Source organism: Callithrix jacchus, chromosome 6 (genome assembly GCF_049354715.1).
Source record: "Callithrix jacchus isolate 240 chromosome 6, calJac240_pri, whole genome shotgun sequence".
NCBI lineage: Eukaryota > Metazoa > Chordata > Mammalia > Primates > Cebidae > Callithrix > Callithrix jacchus.
Window position 1 is genome coordinate 87,486,853 of NC_133507.1, and position 17,810 is coordinate 87,504,662.

Here is a 17,810-nt window from a genome sequence, read left to right on the forward strand (position 1 = left end):
ATCAGGCAAAACTTACCAGGATAAGGACAGGCCCTGGATCTGGAGGCAGCTGAACACACACAGGGTTTGATTTTAGTACAAAAAACCAAGCAACAGTCAGAAAGAAAAATGAAGAGTTCAATAGCCCACTAAAGCATCATGAAGACTACTTGTATGTATGTATATATTTAAAGACAGGGTCTTGCTGCAGCCCAGGCTGCAGTTAAGTGACACAATCACAGCTCACTGCAGCCTTGACCTCCTGGGAGCAAGTCATCCTCGCACCTCAGCCTCTCAAGTGTCTGGTACTACAGGCATGCACCACTGTGCCCAGCTAATTTTTGTATTTTTTTGTAGAGATGAGATTTCACAGTGTCACCCAGGCTGGTCTGGGACTCCTGGACTCCTGTGATCCACCCGCCTCAGACTCCGAAACTGCTGGGATTACAGACGGTAGCCACTGCACCTGTACCTTTGTTGCTTAGGCCGATTTTAATTCCTGGGCTAAAGTGATCCACGTGAGCCCCCCAAAGTGCTGGGAATACGCTACGGGCCACCATGCCTGGTCTGACTACTTTGAACACATTTGAACAAAGAGCAGCCACAGAAAGAAATGCTATCTAAACTTAAGCAAAGCCTCCTAAAAATACAGCTGCCACTGACCCATCCTTAGAGTTAAATGGACCTTAGCACCTGGAGGTACAAATACAGCTGCTATTCATCTCCCTCTTGGGAGCTTCCAGCTAGGAAGGATACTGCCCATTAGCATTAGGATGAAAAAGCCCAGTAGAAACCTTTGTATTTTCCCATTGAAGCTCTAAAACTCTTCTTTTTAGTTAGGCTGGTATAAGCCTTTACCTGTGGCTGTTCAGCAAACTACCCCTTGTAGAATTCTTCTGAGTGTGAAATAAACTTTACTCCTGTTAACCTGTCTGTTGTCAACTAATTGGCAGGCCCCCAATCACTTTGACCTAAGTACTTGGTAGGAAAAAGTTTACTCCCAACAGAACTTCAGCTGGAAAAGTTCAGAAGTTGAATTTTAAGCTAAATATTTGGGAGGTAAAAAATAATAATGAGGAAAGCCTTTTGGGATCAAAAATGGTTGGTGAGGTAGGGAGAATAGGCATGTGATCGGTCACCCCTAACACCTCGGACATTTATGGGCAGGGCCATGATGTTGACTGAGTCACTATAGATTAAAACAAGAAGACTAAATAAAGTGAACAAAGTGAGGATGGAATAGATGTCCATTTGCTTAATTAGTCTTTAATTCACTGTACATTGTCTGAAGCGTTAAAATATACAACCTTTCTGAATCATCTGTCTAATGAAAACTCAGTGAGAAGGATTAATTAAAAAGATGAAATTATTTATCATCACCAGGTGAAATATAAAAGATGAAACAATAGAAGGGCAAGAGGTGCTTTCCTGATATGCAACTTTAAAGTCTTGAAAATAATCAACTGGTTTCTTACTTAAGTAGGATGACCATAAGGATAGGAAGAGAATAGAAGAGCAGAATATATTTTAAATGCCTAGAGGATAAAAATGCACAGCTCTTGCTGAATGAATGTCCAAGAGGCAAGGACACTCTATAAAGTTCAAATCCATTCAATCTAATTATTTGCCCTCTCTTACATTAAGGCCAAAAATGAATATTAACCATTTTTATTAACTATGACCCCCATTTGTTAAATACTAAAACCTGCTAGAGCAAATGTGGTGATACATATTTTGCAAATTATGCATAAAAGTTATACAGATAAAGTTATAATATGATTAATAAATTATATAAACTTCTATCATTCTTGCATCAAGTTGTGAAATTACATTCTTAATCACTAAAATTAAGAACTTTGCAGTGTTATCTAATAGCCATGGTTGTAATCATTTGCGTGGTCAGCGTAAGCTAAACTTTATTTATTTATTTAATATATACGGAATAGGCCTAGGTTCTATGGAAATATTACGCCATTTGTATCTAAGGGACTTGACCATTGCGGATTTTGGAATCATAGGGAGGCCCTGGAACTCCACAGATACCAAGGGATGACTGTACTAGGATTCTATTATACATCTTTCCAAATATTAGACAACCTAATGTGATTTTGTAAATTTTTGTATGAGAAATTTTGTACAGTAGCTTTTAAAATAATACTTACATTTTGGCCCACTTATCTAGTTCTTCTTCAAGATATGTTTTAACCATTTTTGGTTGAAGGCCAAGAGAATTTCCCAAGAAATAGATGGCATTTTCATCTTTATTCACTAATGATAAATCAACTGAAATAGAAGAAACGTCAAAAGAAAAAAATTTTCCATATGGTATTGTTAAGCCAGTACAAATAATTAATATAACCAACTCCAAGAGGGATAGAAAGTAACTAAAAATTACTCCCAAGGATGACCTCAGGTCCTCTAAAAAATAATTAACTGTTGCATTTACATTTTAAAATATAATTTAAGACTATAGAGGCTATTATGATGATCTCTGATATTTACTGTGCTCCATGAGGAAATCCTAATTAGCAACTACTTCCAATCATGAATACCAAAGGATTAGAAAAGAGTTAAAAACAATTTTTTTTTAAATAGGAAATACATCAGCCTATCCAATTGTATAAGAAGATTACCAGGATTTAGGCCAGTACTATCATCATATTAATTTGTGTTGTAGACATGGTAATTAAAAAAATGTAAATAATTATTTATCTAACTAAAGTAGATGTACTGGATTTATGCATTTTCTTCATTCTATATCAATACACACGTATGCATAGTACTAACGCATACAGGCAAAGATTGCTTTCCATATCTACTTCTTATTTATATAAATCAAACTTCGATGATTTTTATCCTCATCTTATCCACTGCAAACAAACCAATCCATATGGTTATAGCATAGTCCAGAAGGTCACAAGTTAACAATCATACTTGTAAACTACTGAGTTTTCTCTTAATTCTTAGGAAAAAAAAAGACTAAGCTGCTCATTTATATTTCATTGGAATCATTCAGTACTATGTTGGTCTTTACTTCAGACTGCTTAATTATACCTCTAAAGACTTTTAAAAAATATATTTCAACCAGATCCCTTTTATGGATATTGCTTTTCATTGGCATCTTTTAAACCTGACCAATAAAAGATATGTACATATTGTTTACACATGAGTGCCAGAAGAGTCTTCTTGGTTAAGATACCCATTATTTTCTGGACCTAGGGTTAGATATGCCTCCCCATTTCCCATCATCAAGGTTACCATGTCAGCCAGGCACTGTGGCCCTTGCCTGTATTCTGGCACTTTTGAAGGCAAAACTGGGAGGATCACTTGACCCCAGGAGTTCGAGACAAGCCTGAACAACATAGTGAGACTCCATCTCTATTTAATTAAAAAAATTGTTTTAAATAAAATGTTATCACATCAATGGTTCTTGTCATATTGGACATTCCTAATTATCTCCTTTTAGCTTGAGGCTAAGTTTAATGCCTTTGGGAATATATCCTCATTTTTCATGGCTCCTATGCTTTCTCTATACAACCCTTGAGAATACGAGAGCTCTAGGTTCATCCATAACTCCCCGTCCTTTAGTGCCAGCTCCTGCCTCTTGTACATCTCAATGTCTTATAGAATCTGCTGGACAGCTTGTTTAATATATAATGCTTATGAAGTGGGAGAAAGTCCCCTTTCTGAAGCATTTATTGTATTTACCCTTTTCTTCCCAAAGGCTAGTCAGGATTAACGTATACCAGTCATTCTTGTTCATCAGGATATTTTCTGTCTCCTGTACTGACAGTGTTTTAGCATATTGTGGGTTCAATGCTATGATAAATATTTATTGTAGAATTTATGATATTATTACATTTTTCTTTAAAGTAGGTTTTGCCAATTAGGGGATACATTTTTTGCAGTTTCTCAGTGGTCCTCCTGGTTTTCTGTCTCACTCAATGGCCTTTTCACAAAGGTCTTGGAGCTTAGGGGAACTTTCCTTTTCAAAGTGAACTGCTTGATTAACACATCTTGTTAGTAGATCCCCAAATTTTGGTTAAGTCACAGTGCTTCAAGACTATGGCTCACTTTTCTTCTAGGTATCGTTTTCCAACTGTTTCTTTTAGTGCCTTTGCTTCTTGTTCTCTGCAAAGCCTTCCTCCATTGAATTTAACCTGATCTTATTAGGGAAGGAAAAGGGAGGTAAAGTGTCTCAACTTCTTCGTCTTAATCCATACCGTCCAGATCTACTCTGAGAAAACACTGAGAGGTATCATGATCTGGAGATCCTGTGGGTTTATGTTCAGATCAGATCATTTGCTGCATTTATTCTATTAACACCCAGCAGGCAGGATCTTTAACCAGTACCCTTGACTTTTTCTGGGAAAAGTCAGAAAGTAAATATTTCAGGCTTTTTAGGCCATGTGGTCTCCATTGCAATTCCTCCTTTTTATTCTGGTAGGATGAAAAAAGCCATAGATAAATAAATGTGATAGTGATCCTAAAATGTTTATTCCAGAAAGAAAGGAGAGTTTCCTGAGCCTTGCCTGAGGGTCACACTTTAAATTCTGGCACAGATTGGGGGTGTTAAAAGAGTTCATCAGTTCTCCCTATCAGCCAAGTCTCCACATTCAGTAAATTCTTGAGCTGGGAGTACTTGTGTCATGTAATATGTCCCCTAGTTTACTAGGGCTTCTATAACAAAGTTACAAAACTGGGTAACTTAAACAGAAATTTATTGTCTCACAATTTTGCACACTCTAAGTCCAAAATCAAACGTTGGCAAGGTTGATTCCTTTCAAGCACTGTGAGGGAAGAATCTGTTCTAGGCCTCTCTGCTTGGCTTATAGATGACCATCTTTTTGTGCATATGGCCTTCTCCCAGTATGCCTGTGTTTTCCCAATTTCCTCCTTTTATAAGAACATCACAACATATCAAATTAGGGTCCAATCTAATGACTTTGCTTTAACTGGATTATTTTTTAAAGACATTCTTAGGCACATGTGGTTAGGCTGTCAACATATGAATTTTTAGGGAACATAATTCAACTCATAGCACTCTGCTTAAAGGTTCACTTGACTTCCAACTTGTTTATGCACTCAAGAGTTTTAGCTTTTGACAAACAGGGCTTGCTCCAGTTAGTCCTTAAGTCAACAGTGTTAGAGCCATTCTTCTGGAATGCTCCTTTCTCTGAAAAAGCTACAGTACGATTGCTATAAAGCTCATGGTTCTGGAAACTCATTTGATTGCTTGGGGAGCATTTTAGTGCATCAAAAATGTCCACCACTGTGAGCCTTATGAGGTTATTCTTTTAGTTGAAAGAATAAGCTTAACCTGGGAACCAGTTTCAAAATATCATTATCACTTCAGATTTAAATCTCCCCAACCCCAGCTCATGCCTGACTTAAATTCAGAAAACTACAGTTTAGAACAAAGGAATGTGTCTATAAACAATTTGTTTCTCTTGCTTCTCACTGCTGCTACTTCTAATTCCTCCAATGGAGTGGAAAAAGAAAGGCAAGAAAACCTTAGTCCAGCTTTGGTGCTTTTTGATTAGCTCTTTCCCTTATGAGTTACATTTGGTGAGTTCGTTAAAATCTCCTTCCCACTGGAGACCTCCAATCTCCAGTTTTCTGAGCTAATTAATGCATACTTCAGCTGATGTCTCATGATCTGCTCACTACCACCACTTCCCACCTCATGCAATATATTTCTAGACTATTTATGCAAAAATTTCCACAACCCAACAAGCAGACTTCTCAGGTATGACCCTTTTGACTTATCTTTTGTTATAGAAGTTAAGAAATTATTTTAGGGAGATAGAGACAAAAAGAGGTTCTTGGGAAGTTTTTGTTTCCTTTAAAGCAGCTCCAGAAATGTTTTTTGTCTAGCAGGAAATCCCCAGCTCTTAGAGCCAGGCAGGCAAGCTTTAATATGAGATGCAGGCTAGAAACTGGGTCCACCCAAACATGATGATTTCCATCATCTTCCTCCTGTCCCCAAATGTGCCTGGCAACATGGCCACCCCCCTATATCCCCACCCACATGTGCAGAACATCAAGGTGCCCTGTATTTGCATATTAAATGGCTAGGGTGAAAGGGCCAGTTTTTTTATGGGTCTACCTGAATGACATACCTCATCAAACCAATCCCTGGGCTCTATGCAAATCAAACAATGTCTCCTCCAGCCTCCTAATATAACTGGCTGTTTTCCGAGGCACTCAGGGTTTCCTGTCTTGGCTTTGACACCTCCCTCTGTCCCAGGGGGGCTGTTTCTTCTTTTCTTGCCTATTAAACTCTCTGTGCTGGCTGGGCATGGTGGCTCCTGCCTCTAGTCCCAGCATTTTGAGAGGCCAAGGCAGGTGGATCACAAGATCAGGTGTTCGAGACCAGCCTGGCCAATATGGTGAAACCCTGTCTCTACTAAAAATACAAAAATTAACCTAGTGTGGTGGCACATGCCCATAGTCCTGGTTACTTGGGAGGCTGAGGCAGGAGAATAGCTTGAACTTGGGAGGTGGAAGTTGCAAGAGCCGAGATCACACCACTGCACTCCAGCCTGGGAGACAGAGGGAGACTCTGTCTCAAAAAAAATTAATAAATAAAAATAAAAATAAACTCTCTGTTCCTTAAATCCACTCCACATGTGTCCGTGTCATTTTATCTAAATTGGCACAAGACCAAGGACCCTGGTGTTCCTCCAGTCACTGGAGCCGTATCATTTTCACTATGCTACTTTTCAGTGGGTTCACTTTTCTCAAAGGAAATGCTGGCATAGGTCGGAGAAATTGTGGGTTCGTTTCCACCATTACAAAAAAGTGAGAGTCACAATACTGCAAGTTACACAAATGTTTTGGTTTCCCAGTGCATATAAAAGTTATGTTTATACTTTACCATAGTCTATTGAGGGTGCAATAGCATTGTTTCTAGAAACAATGTCCATATCTTTATTTTAAAAATACATTGTTGCTCAAAAATGCAATCAGTGAGACTTCAGTGAGTCATAAATGTTTTGCTGGCAGAGGGTCTTGCCTGAATATTGATAGCTGCTGACTTATCAAGGTGATGGTAGCTGAAAGTTGGAGTGCCTCAGGCAATTTCTTAAAATCAGACAACAGTGATTTATTGCACTGACTCTCCTTTCACAAGATCTTGGAGTTCAGCTGGGTGCAGTGGCTCATAGCTGTAATCCCAGCACTTTGGAAGGCTGAGGTGGGTAGATCTCTAGGTCAGAAGTTTGAGACCAGTCTAGCCAACACAGTGAAACCCTGTTTCTACGAAAAATACAAAAAGTTAGCTGGGTGTTGTGGTCTGTGCCTCTAATCCCAGCCACTCTGGAGAGAGGCTGAGTCAGGAACCTGGTAGGCAGAGATTGCAGTGAGCTGAGAATGCGCCATTGCACTCCATTCCAGGCAACCCTGTGCAATTCTGTCTCAAAAAAAGAATAAATAAATAAATAAAAAGAGATTTATTTGGAGTATGCAATACGGTTGATACAATTTTATCCACTTTTATGGAATATTTTAAATTCTTTGTTGTTATTTCAACAAGGTTCACAGCATCTTCAGCAGGAGCATAGTTTACCTCAAGAAGCCACTTTTTGTTTTTGCTCAGCCATAAGAAGCAACTCCTCATTCAGGTTTTCTTATTAGATTGCAGCAATTCAGTCACATCTTCAGATTCCAATCCTAATTTTAGTCCTTTTGTGATTTTTACCACCTCTGCAGTTACTTCTTCCAATGAAGTCTTAAATCCCTCAAAGTCAGCCGTGAGAGTTGAAATCACTTCTTCCAAATTCATGTTAATGTTGGTACTTTTTGCTTCTCTTGTAAATCATAGAGGTTCTTAATGGCATCTAGAATGTTGAATCTTTTCCAGAAAGTTTTCAATTTCCTCACCAGATCTAGCAGAGGAATTACTAACTATGGCAGCTAAAGTCTTACAAAATGTATTTCTTTTGCAGAGGGTGGGGGCAGAGTCTTGTTCTATTGTCCAGGCTGGAGTGCAGTGGTGCTATCTCGGCTCACTGCAACATCCACCCCTCAGATTCAAGTGATTCACCTGCCTCAGCCTCCTGAATAGCTAGGATTACACGAGGGCACCGCCATGCCCGGCTAATTATTGTATTTTTAGTAGAGATGGGGTTTCACTATGTTGGTCAGGCTGGTCTCGAACTCTTGTCCTTGTGATCTGCCCACCTTGGCCTCCCAAAGTGCTGGAATTACAGGCATGAGCCACTGTGCCTGGCCATAAAATGTATTTCTTAAATAATAAAACTTGAAAGCAAAAATTACTCCTTGGTCACAGGCTGCAAGATGAATGTTGTGTTAGCAAACTTGAAAACATTAATGATGTCCCTTTACATCTCCAGCAGAGCTCTCGAGTGACCAGGTATATGTTCAGTGAGTAGTAATATTTTGAAAGGAATTTATTTTTTCTGAGCAGTAAGTCTCAGTACTGGGCTAAAAATGTTCAGTAAACCTTGCTCTAAACACATGCAGTGTCATCCAAGCTTTGTTGTTCTATGCATATACCACAGGCAGAGTAGATTTAGCAAAATACTTAAGACCCTAACAGTTTCAGAATGGTCAATGAGCATTGACTTAACTTAAAGGTACCAGCTGCATTATCCCCTAACAAGAAAGTCAGCTTGTCCTTAAAGTGCTGAAACAAGGGACCAACTTTTTCTCTCTAGCTATGAAAATCCTAAATGGCATCTTCTATTTTTTTTTTGGTCTTCATAAATCAGTTTTATTCCAGATTTTTATTATTTCTTGGGTGAGCTACTCCAATTGAAATTAATATATGCGCAAGTGATACAATCAATCTCAATATTTGATTACGGATTGGAGAGCCCCAGATCTGCTTTTTAGCCCATTTCTTTCTGATCATCTCCCCCAAAGAACTGAATATTCTTATTAGCGTCTATGAGTCATGAACATGTTTAGAAAGCAGATAAGACTCTTCATTTGTATACTAACAATGGAAGCCCCTGAAATGAGCAAGGATTCAAAAATAAAGACTTAAAATATGTAGCCATAACATCATCAAAAAAGTCTTCAAATTTCTTAATATTTTTCTTAAGATGAAGTCATGTTTTAAAATAACTATTCTTTTTTCACACCAAAAAAACTTGTTAATGCAACTGGTGACTATAAAACACATTCTTAGGGTGCTATCTGGTAAGTGATCATTTTTCATGACAAAGATGTTATTTATTTTCACATGCTCATTTCAGAGCTGACCCATACCAACTGGTTTAGGTTAACAATAAGAAAAGAGTTAAGGTGAATATAATACTTTTGAAGGTATCCAGGCTGGTTCTTTTCATTTTTGTAATTATCCAGGCTGGAAAGCCACCATCTGGGGGATTTAAAAGCGGAAAACAGCTCAACTTTAAATTAGAGAGCAAAATTGATTAAGTTGTTCCTCAAGAGGCCAACATTTATATATCAAACTCTCTTTGCTTTACAAACAAATTCATATCTTATGATCCTTTATATTCTCAATGCTTATTTTGGGACTCATGGTATCATATTATAGTTTTCTTGCCTCTGACTCTAGTCACCTGTTCTAGGTTCTTAAGCAAAATTTTTGCAAAAGCACAATTAAACACTAAATGGCATCTTCTTCCAAGAGAAGGCTGTTTCATCCTGAAAATCCTGTATATCTATGTAACAAACTGTTCTGCACATGTATCGCAGAACTTAAAGTAAAATTAAAAAAAAAAATAGAAAAAGAATTCTGCAAATCTGCTGTTTAATATAGCCATCTTCATCAATTATCTTAGCTACATCTTCCAGATAACCTGCTGTACTTCCCTGCCAGCACTTGCTGCTTCACGTTGCATATTTATGTTATGGAGGCAGCTTCTTTCCCTAACCCTCACGAACCAACTTCTGCTAACTTCAAACTCTTCTTTTGCAGCTTCCTCAGCTTGCTAAGCATTTATATGACTGAAGAAAGTTAAGGCCTTGCTCTGACTTAGGCTTTGGCTTTAAAAAATGTGGCTGGTTTGATCTTCTATCCAGACCACTTAAACTGTCTCCATATGAGTAGTAAGGCTGTTTTGCTTTTTGGTCTTTCACATTTTCCCTGAAGTAGCACTTTAAATTTCCTTCGATAATTTTTTTTTTTTCCATTTACAGCATAGCTAACTGTTTGGAATAAGAGGCTATATTTTCAGCCTATTTCAGCTTTTGCCTTATCTTTCTCTTTAAGCTTGATCATTTGTAGTTTTTGGTTTAGAATGAGAAAGCTGTGACTTATCCCTTCACTTGAAAACCTAGAGGCCATTGTAGGATTATTCATTGCCCTTATTTCAAAGTTGTCGTATTTTAGAAAATAGGGGGGACCAAGGAAAGAGGAGGCTGAGAACAACTGGTCTCTGGCACAGTCAGAACACATACAACATTTGTTGATAAAGTTCACCATCTTATATGAACACAGTTCATGTTGCCTCAAAATAATTACAGTAATAACATCAAAGGGAACTGATCACAGATTACTATGACAGATATAATAATGGAAAAGTTTGAAATATTGTGAGAATTGCCAAAATGTGCCACAGAAACACAAAGTGAGCACATGCTCTTGGAAAAATGGTGCTGATAGACTTGCAGGAATTGGAGTTGCCGCTATCCTTTTGTTAAAAAAAAAAAAAGCAGTATCTGCAAAGCACTTTAAAGCAAAATGCAGAACTCCCAAGGTATGGGCAGTGTTCCAGGTGAGGTGTTCCAAGTGGCTGACTAGAAATAGCTAGTGTGTGCTTGTGCTGCTCTAATGGAGAGAGGAAACAAAGTGGCGAGTAAATGATATGTCTTTAAGTAGATCATCTAAGAGGTCATGTTTGGATTCAACAAGAAACCACACGCTCCATGGAGAAAACAGGAGTGAAGCCAAGGACCTGCCCACTTGGGACCAGTATAGAGCTGGGGAAAGCTCCCTAAAGTCAGGAAAGGACTGATGAGCGAGGGTTCCCAGGGGATCTGAATTTCTGCCATAGACCTTTGCAATCCTGGGCATGGGAGAAGCCCTTGACCCCAGTGGAACTCCAAATCAACACAGAGATCAGCCTAGAGTCTTTGCAGGGGCACCACTGAAGCTCACAGGCCTTGGATCCTCGAGCAGCTAGGCATCAGCTGCCATATCCCCAATAGAGGCTACTGAAATGGTGCCAAGGAGTGGCCAGACTGTCTGAGCCAACACAATAGAACAGGTCAAAGAAGGGCAATACATAATGATAAAGGGTTCAATTCAACAAGAACACTAAACTATCCTAAATATATATATACAAAAAATTGGAACACCCAGATTCATAAAACAAGTACTTCTAGACCTATGAAAAGACTTAGATAGTTAACAATACTAGTAGGGGATTTCAACACCCACTGACAGCATTAGATAGATCATCAAGTCAGAAAATTAACAAAGAAATTTTAAACTTCTATTCAACACTTAACCAGTTGGACCTAATTGACATCTGCAAAATATTCCACCCATCAACCACAGATTATATAGTCTTCTCATCTGTGAACAGAACATACTCTACAATTGACCAATGCTTTGAGATAAAGCAAATCTCAATAAATTTAAAAAATCAAAATCATACCAACCATACTATTAGACCACAGTGGAATAGAAGTAGAAATCAATACCACGAAGATCTTTCAGAAGTGTACTATTACATAAAAAGTAAGCATCTTACTCCTGAATGACTTTGGGGTAAACAGTGAAATTAAGGCAGATATCAAAAACTATTTGATATAAATGAAAACAGAGACACACCAACATACCAAAATCTCTGAGATGCAGCAAACACAGTATTATGAGGAAAATTCATAGTGCTAAGCACCTACATCAATAATTTAGAAAGATCTGCAGTTAACAAAAATAACACACCAAGAGGAACTAGAAAACCAAGAACAAACTAATCTCAATGCTACTAGAATAAATAACCGAAATCAAAGCAGGAAAGAATGAAATTGAGTCCTAAATATTTATAAAAAGAATTATTGAAACCAAAAGTTGTTTCTTTAATGGGATTAACAAGATCAGCAGCTACTATCTAGATTAAAAAGGGAAAAATAAAAAAAGATTCAAATATGCACAATCAGAAACAACGAAGATGACATTACAACTAATCCTACAGAAATGCAAAAGATCCTCAGGGACTCTTTTGAACACTTTATTCATGAAACTAGACATTCTGAAGGAAATTCCTGGAAAGATACAACCTCCTAAGACCAAACCAGTTAAAAACTAAGACCCTGAACATTCCAATAGAGTTTCAAAGTTGAATCAGTCGTAAAAAACTTATCAACCACAGAAAGCTCTATGCCAGAAGGATTCACAGCCAAATTCTGTCAGGCTTACAAAGAAGAGCTGGTACCAATACTGCTGAAACTATTCCAAAAAATTAAGAAGGGGGTGACTCCTCCCCAACTCATTCTAGGAAGCCAGCATCACTCAATACCAAAATCTGGCAAAGAAATAACAACAACAACAACAACAACAGCAACAAAATTACAGGTTGATATCCCCATAGATGCAAACATCATCAACAAAAGACTAGCAAACAAAATCCAGAAGCACATCAAAAAGTTATTTCACCATATTCAAGTAAGTTTTATTCTTGGGATGCAGGGTTGGTTCAACACATGTAAATCCATAAAAGCGATTCACTATATAAAGAGAATCGAGAACAAAAACCATATGATCATGTGAATAGGTACAGAAGAAGCTTTCAGTAAAATCCAATATCGCTTTAAGATAAAAAACTCTTAACCATTAGGTATTAAATGAACATACCTCAAAATAATAAGAGCCATCTATGATAAACCCACAGCCAACATAATACTGAATGAGCAAAAGCTGGAAGCATTCTCCTTAAGAACTGGAACAAGTAAAAGTTATCTGCCACTCCTATTCAATATAGTACTAGAAATCATAGCCAGGGCAATCAGCCAAGGGAAAGAAAGAAAGGGCATCTAAATAAAAAAAGAATAATCTATTTTTACTAATGATAAGATTCTATACTTAGAAAACCCTAAAGACTCCACCAAAATGCTCCTAGAACTGCTAAACACCTTTGGTAAAGTTTCAGGATACAAAATCAACATTAAAAAATCAGGAGCATTTCTGTATGCCAATAATGTTCAAGCTGAGAGCCAAATCAATAATACAATCCCATTTGCAACAGCCAAAAAACAGTAAAACACCAAGAAGTATACCTAACCAAGGAAGTGAAAGGTCTGTATAAGGAGAACTACAAACTAACTCTGCTCAAAGAAAAATCATAGATGACACTAACAAATAGAAAATCATTCCATACTCATGGATTGGAAGAATCAATATTATGGAAACCACATATTGCTCAAAGCAATTTAGAGATTCAAAACTATTCCCATCAAACTATTAATGTCATTTCTCACAGAAATGGAAAAATCTATTCTAAAAATTTTTATTTGACCAATAAAGAGCCTGAATAGCCAAAGCAATCCTAAGCAAAAACAACAAGGCTGATGGCATCATATTACCTGTTTTCAAACTATAAAGTTACAATAACCAAAACATCATGGTACTGGGACCAAAACATATACATAAACCAATGGAGCATGATAGACAACCCAGAATAAAGCCACATATCTACAAGAGTTTAATCTTTGACAAAGAGGACAAAAACAAGCAATGGGGTAAGAACTCTTATAAAATAGGTGATGCTGGGATAACTGGCCAGAAATATGCAGAAGAATGGAACTGGACCCTTACCTTTCACCATATACAATTATTTACTCAAGATAGATAAGACTAAAATGTAAGGTTTAAAATTGTAAAATTCCTAGAAGAAAACCTAGGAAATATCATCCTGGACAGTGGCCTTGACAAAGGATTTGTGACTGAGTCCTCAATAGCAATTTCAAGAGACCCCAAAAGCTGACGGGTGGGACCTAATGAAACTTAAGAGCTTTTGCACAGCAAAAGAAACTGTCAGCACAGTAAACAGACCTACAGAATGGGTGAAGATATTCACAAACTATGTCTTTCACAGGTCAAATATCCAGCATCTATAAGGAATTTAAGCAATTCAACAAGTGAAAAACAAATAACTCCATTAACAAATGGGCAAAGAACATGAATAGGTACTTCTCAAAAGAAAACATACATACAACCAGCAAATATATGAAAAAATGCTTAACATCATTAATTGTTAGTGAAATGCTAATCAAAACCACAATGAGAGACCATCTCACAACAGTCAGAATGGTTATTACTAAAAAATAAAAAAATAAGGTTGCAAAGAAAACAAAAACTTGTACATCATTGGTAGGAATGTGAATTAGTTCCACCACTGTGGAAAGCAGTGTGGAGATTTCTCACAGGATTTAAAATAGAACTACTATTTGACCCAGCAATGCCATTACCAGATATATACCTAAAGGAAAATACATTGTTCTGCTAGAAGAACACAAGCACTTGTAGATTCACTGCAGAGCTATTCACAAAAGCAAAGATATGGAATTAATCTAGATGCCCTTCAGTGGTGGATTGGACAAAGAACACGTGCTACAAATATACCAAGAAATTCTATATAGTCATAAAAAGAATGCAATCATGTCCTTCGCAACACCATGGGTGTAGCTGGAGGCCATTATCTTAAGTAAATTAATTCATAATCAGAGAATTGAATACTATATGTTCTCATTTTTAGATGAGAGCTAAACATTTGGTACATATATCTATAAAGGTAGGAACAATACTACCTATTGGGTACAATGTTCACTACCTGGGTAACAGGATCATTTGTACTCCAAATCTTGGCATCATGCAATTTACCCATATAACAAACTTGCACATGTATCCCTGAAACTATAATAAAAGTTGAAATTAAAAAAATAATAATACAAAACAGCAAAGTGTAATAAAATGGATTATGCCTGTACACCCCCTTAATATATTCATTGTTGGCATCCCAATAAAGCTAATTTGGATTTGAATTGCAACTATGTTAAAGCTTTTGTGTAAAGATTTGTATCTTCTACCTATAAAAATTATCTATCAAAATGACTTCCACAAAAAAAGCACTTGATATATGTTTGGAACATCCTATTAACATAATCAACATTGGCCATACAAGACCACAATTGTAAATACATTGTTAGATATAAGTACCAGATAGTCTGTGTTTGAATGACATAAAATACCATTCATGTTAATATTATACATATACAGATATGTTACTGTTAAAACTGGTAATAATAATATTCCTGAAATAATTTGTTTTAATTCTATAATTAGAAAATAGAGCATTTTATATTTTATAAGGACTTAGATACTGGGCTATCACAGTCCCTGGGTGTGACTCAGAAACTCTAAATTTTTTGGCATAGGACTCTAATATGGGCATATTCTTAAAAAAGATCCCCCAAACAATTTCTTATGTGAACTCACTTCAGAAACTCTGGCATTTAATTTACTCATTAAAAACAAAACAAAAAGTAAACAACAAAAAAAATGAGACTCCTCTATTAAATTAAATTATCCAAGGTCACAGAAGGTAGCTTACCTTCAACTTAATACAGCATAAGTTTACTGTAATTTAAGATTTAATTAAGTCCATTTTAAATAATTTAAAATTCAGTAATAAAATACATATGAACCCAAAACTTTCCAATACTTTTCATGGTTGAAACATGCAGAAAATTCTACTGTTTGCATTTGCAATAAAATTAAAAGGCTACTTTAGGACAGAGGTGAAGGGCCCAGCCCAGTTGCCCCAAGAGCAAAAAGAATAAAAATCTCAACATACTTCTAACTTCCAAACTCACACATACGCAAACACTCAATGAACAATCTCATATTGAAAATCAGGTGTAAGTTTAATAAAGAAACTAACTATATTTTCCTTTTCTTTTTACAAATTGAAGAGGAAATCTAGTAGTAACAATATCTTTTGATGAAAAAGCAAAGACAAACTCTAATATTTTTTAAATGGTTTGTCTGTGTAAAGAATATTTGAAGTATCAGTATTTCCTCTCATTAATTTCAGTATTGCAAAATTTTAAAAATTCTTTTTGCATAATTAATGTTTATTTTTGCAATATTACTAGCTAGGTATTTGAGTTCAGAATGAAAAATTAGTTTGTAACATATTTTGCTTTATAACAATTTTTTGAAGTAAATATTTCTTGTGTTTATGTACCATTGAATCTAAATTGATTTTTTTCCCCCGAACTAGGGAATACGACTTCCTGCCTTTCATATTTTAGGAAAATCCTAAGACACAGCTAAGAATTAAAGCTCATCGAAGTTGTGGTCTATGATTTAAGGGCACATTTGATGCTAAACAGCTATTTTGGAAGTGAAGTCCTGGGATTGGTTGTAGAAATTGCTAGGATCTTGATGACAATTTTTTTGGCCTGGCAGTAAAGCAGTATGAAAAAAAAAAAAAAAAAGAAAGAACAAACATCTCTGTCGAAGTTAACTTCTATGAGAAATGTATGGTTTACTGGTTTTGAAAAGAATTCAGCTGGGTGCAGTGACTCATGCCTGTAATTTCAGCATCTTGGGAGGCCAAGGTGGGCAGATCACTTGAGCCCAGGAGCTTGACACTATGTCTGGAAAAAAATTTTTAAAAATTAACCACATGTGGTGGTGCATGCCTGTGGTTTCTGCTCCACAGGGGGCTGCAGTGGGAGGATCCCTTGAATCCAGGAAGTTGAGGCTGCAGTGAGCTCTGATGGCACCACTGAATTCCAGCCTAGGTGACAAAGAGACATACTCAAATAAATAAATACATAAATGAATAGAGAGAAGAAAGAAGAATTTACATTTAACATATTTTCCTCCATATCTGTATGTGAAAATATTACTCTACTAAAAGGCCAAATGAGTTTAGGAGTTTTATTAGAATGCTCTTCCGATTAGAAATCATAGGTTAAAATTCTGACATACTATGATTGTTCATTTGAGAAACTTGAATGTTGCTTATTTTTTTAAACCAAGAATTTATTTTCCATATTTAAAGAAAAAGAAGAAAAGCATATCCCTAAAGATATACAATGTTTCTCCAGATTGGTGAACCTGAAATTGTTGCTGATTGTATTATAATTAGTAATAGAAAGCATAAAGATTTCAGCTGTGTTTGTTTCATTTGTGGTTTGATTATTTGGATCTCTAGTATTACAAAGAAAAATACAAGGATCTAATATGAATTTATTGGGTAAGAACTGTCTAATTGTAAAGCTGTCCTTATCTTAATAAGTGTGGTACTAATGTGATTTATTTGTTGTGTTGTTATTGTTGTTAGTAATATTGAATTGAGTTTCAGCAATTTGGAATAGTGCTTAAGTGGGATTTATGATTATGTCCATAAATCTGTAACCAGGGTCCTCTGAGGAACTAGGTCTACATTTTATCAGTAGACAAATAATCCCCAGAACTGAAAAACACCATGAAGCAAATGAATGTAACTGGCTTTTAAAGAACACTCCAGCAAATAGCAGCAGAATAAATATTCTTTTGAATGCACATGGAGAGGCATTAAGAGAAAACATTGTCCTGGGTCAAAAACAAACCTTAACAAATGTTCTCTAACCACAATAGAATTCAACTACAAATCAATAATAAAAAGAAAACTGAGAAATGTCCAAAGATTTGGAAATAAAACAACACAGTTCTAAATAAATTATGGGCCAAAGAAATCTTTAGGACTGATGGTTGGTTAGGTGAGGAGCTTTTAGACAGGGTACCCAAAGCACAATCCATAAAAGAAAAAATAAATACATTTTGCATCCTCAAGGTTAAAACTATTTGTTCTGTAATAGATGCTAATAAGAGATTAGAA

At 36.3% G+C, this 17,810-nt stretch overlaps 1 protein-coding gene across 3 annotated transcripts in view; it reads right to left on the bottom strand.

Moving 5' to 3' along the window:
* KYNU (kynureninase) overlaps positions 1-17,810 on the bottom strand; it is a 170,131-nt gene that overhangs the window by 121,545 nt on the left and 30,776 nt on the right. For all 3 annotated transcript variants that reach the window (XM_008998944.5, XM_002749467.7, XM_008998943.4), the window contains one exon: positions 2,142-2,262. In XM_008998944.5, the coding sequence (XP_008997192.4) occupies positions 2,142-2,188 (47 nt within the window). In that variant the 5' untranslated portion in view covers positions 2,189-2,262. The remainder of the gene's footprint in view (positions 1-2,141; positions 2,263-17,810) is intronic.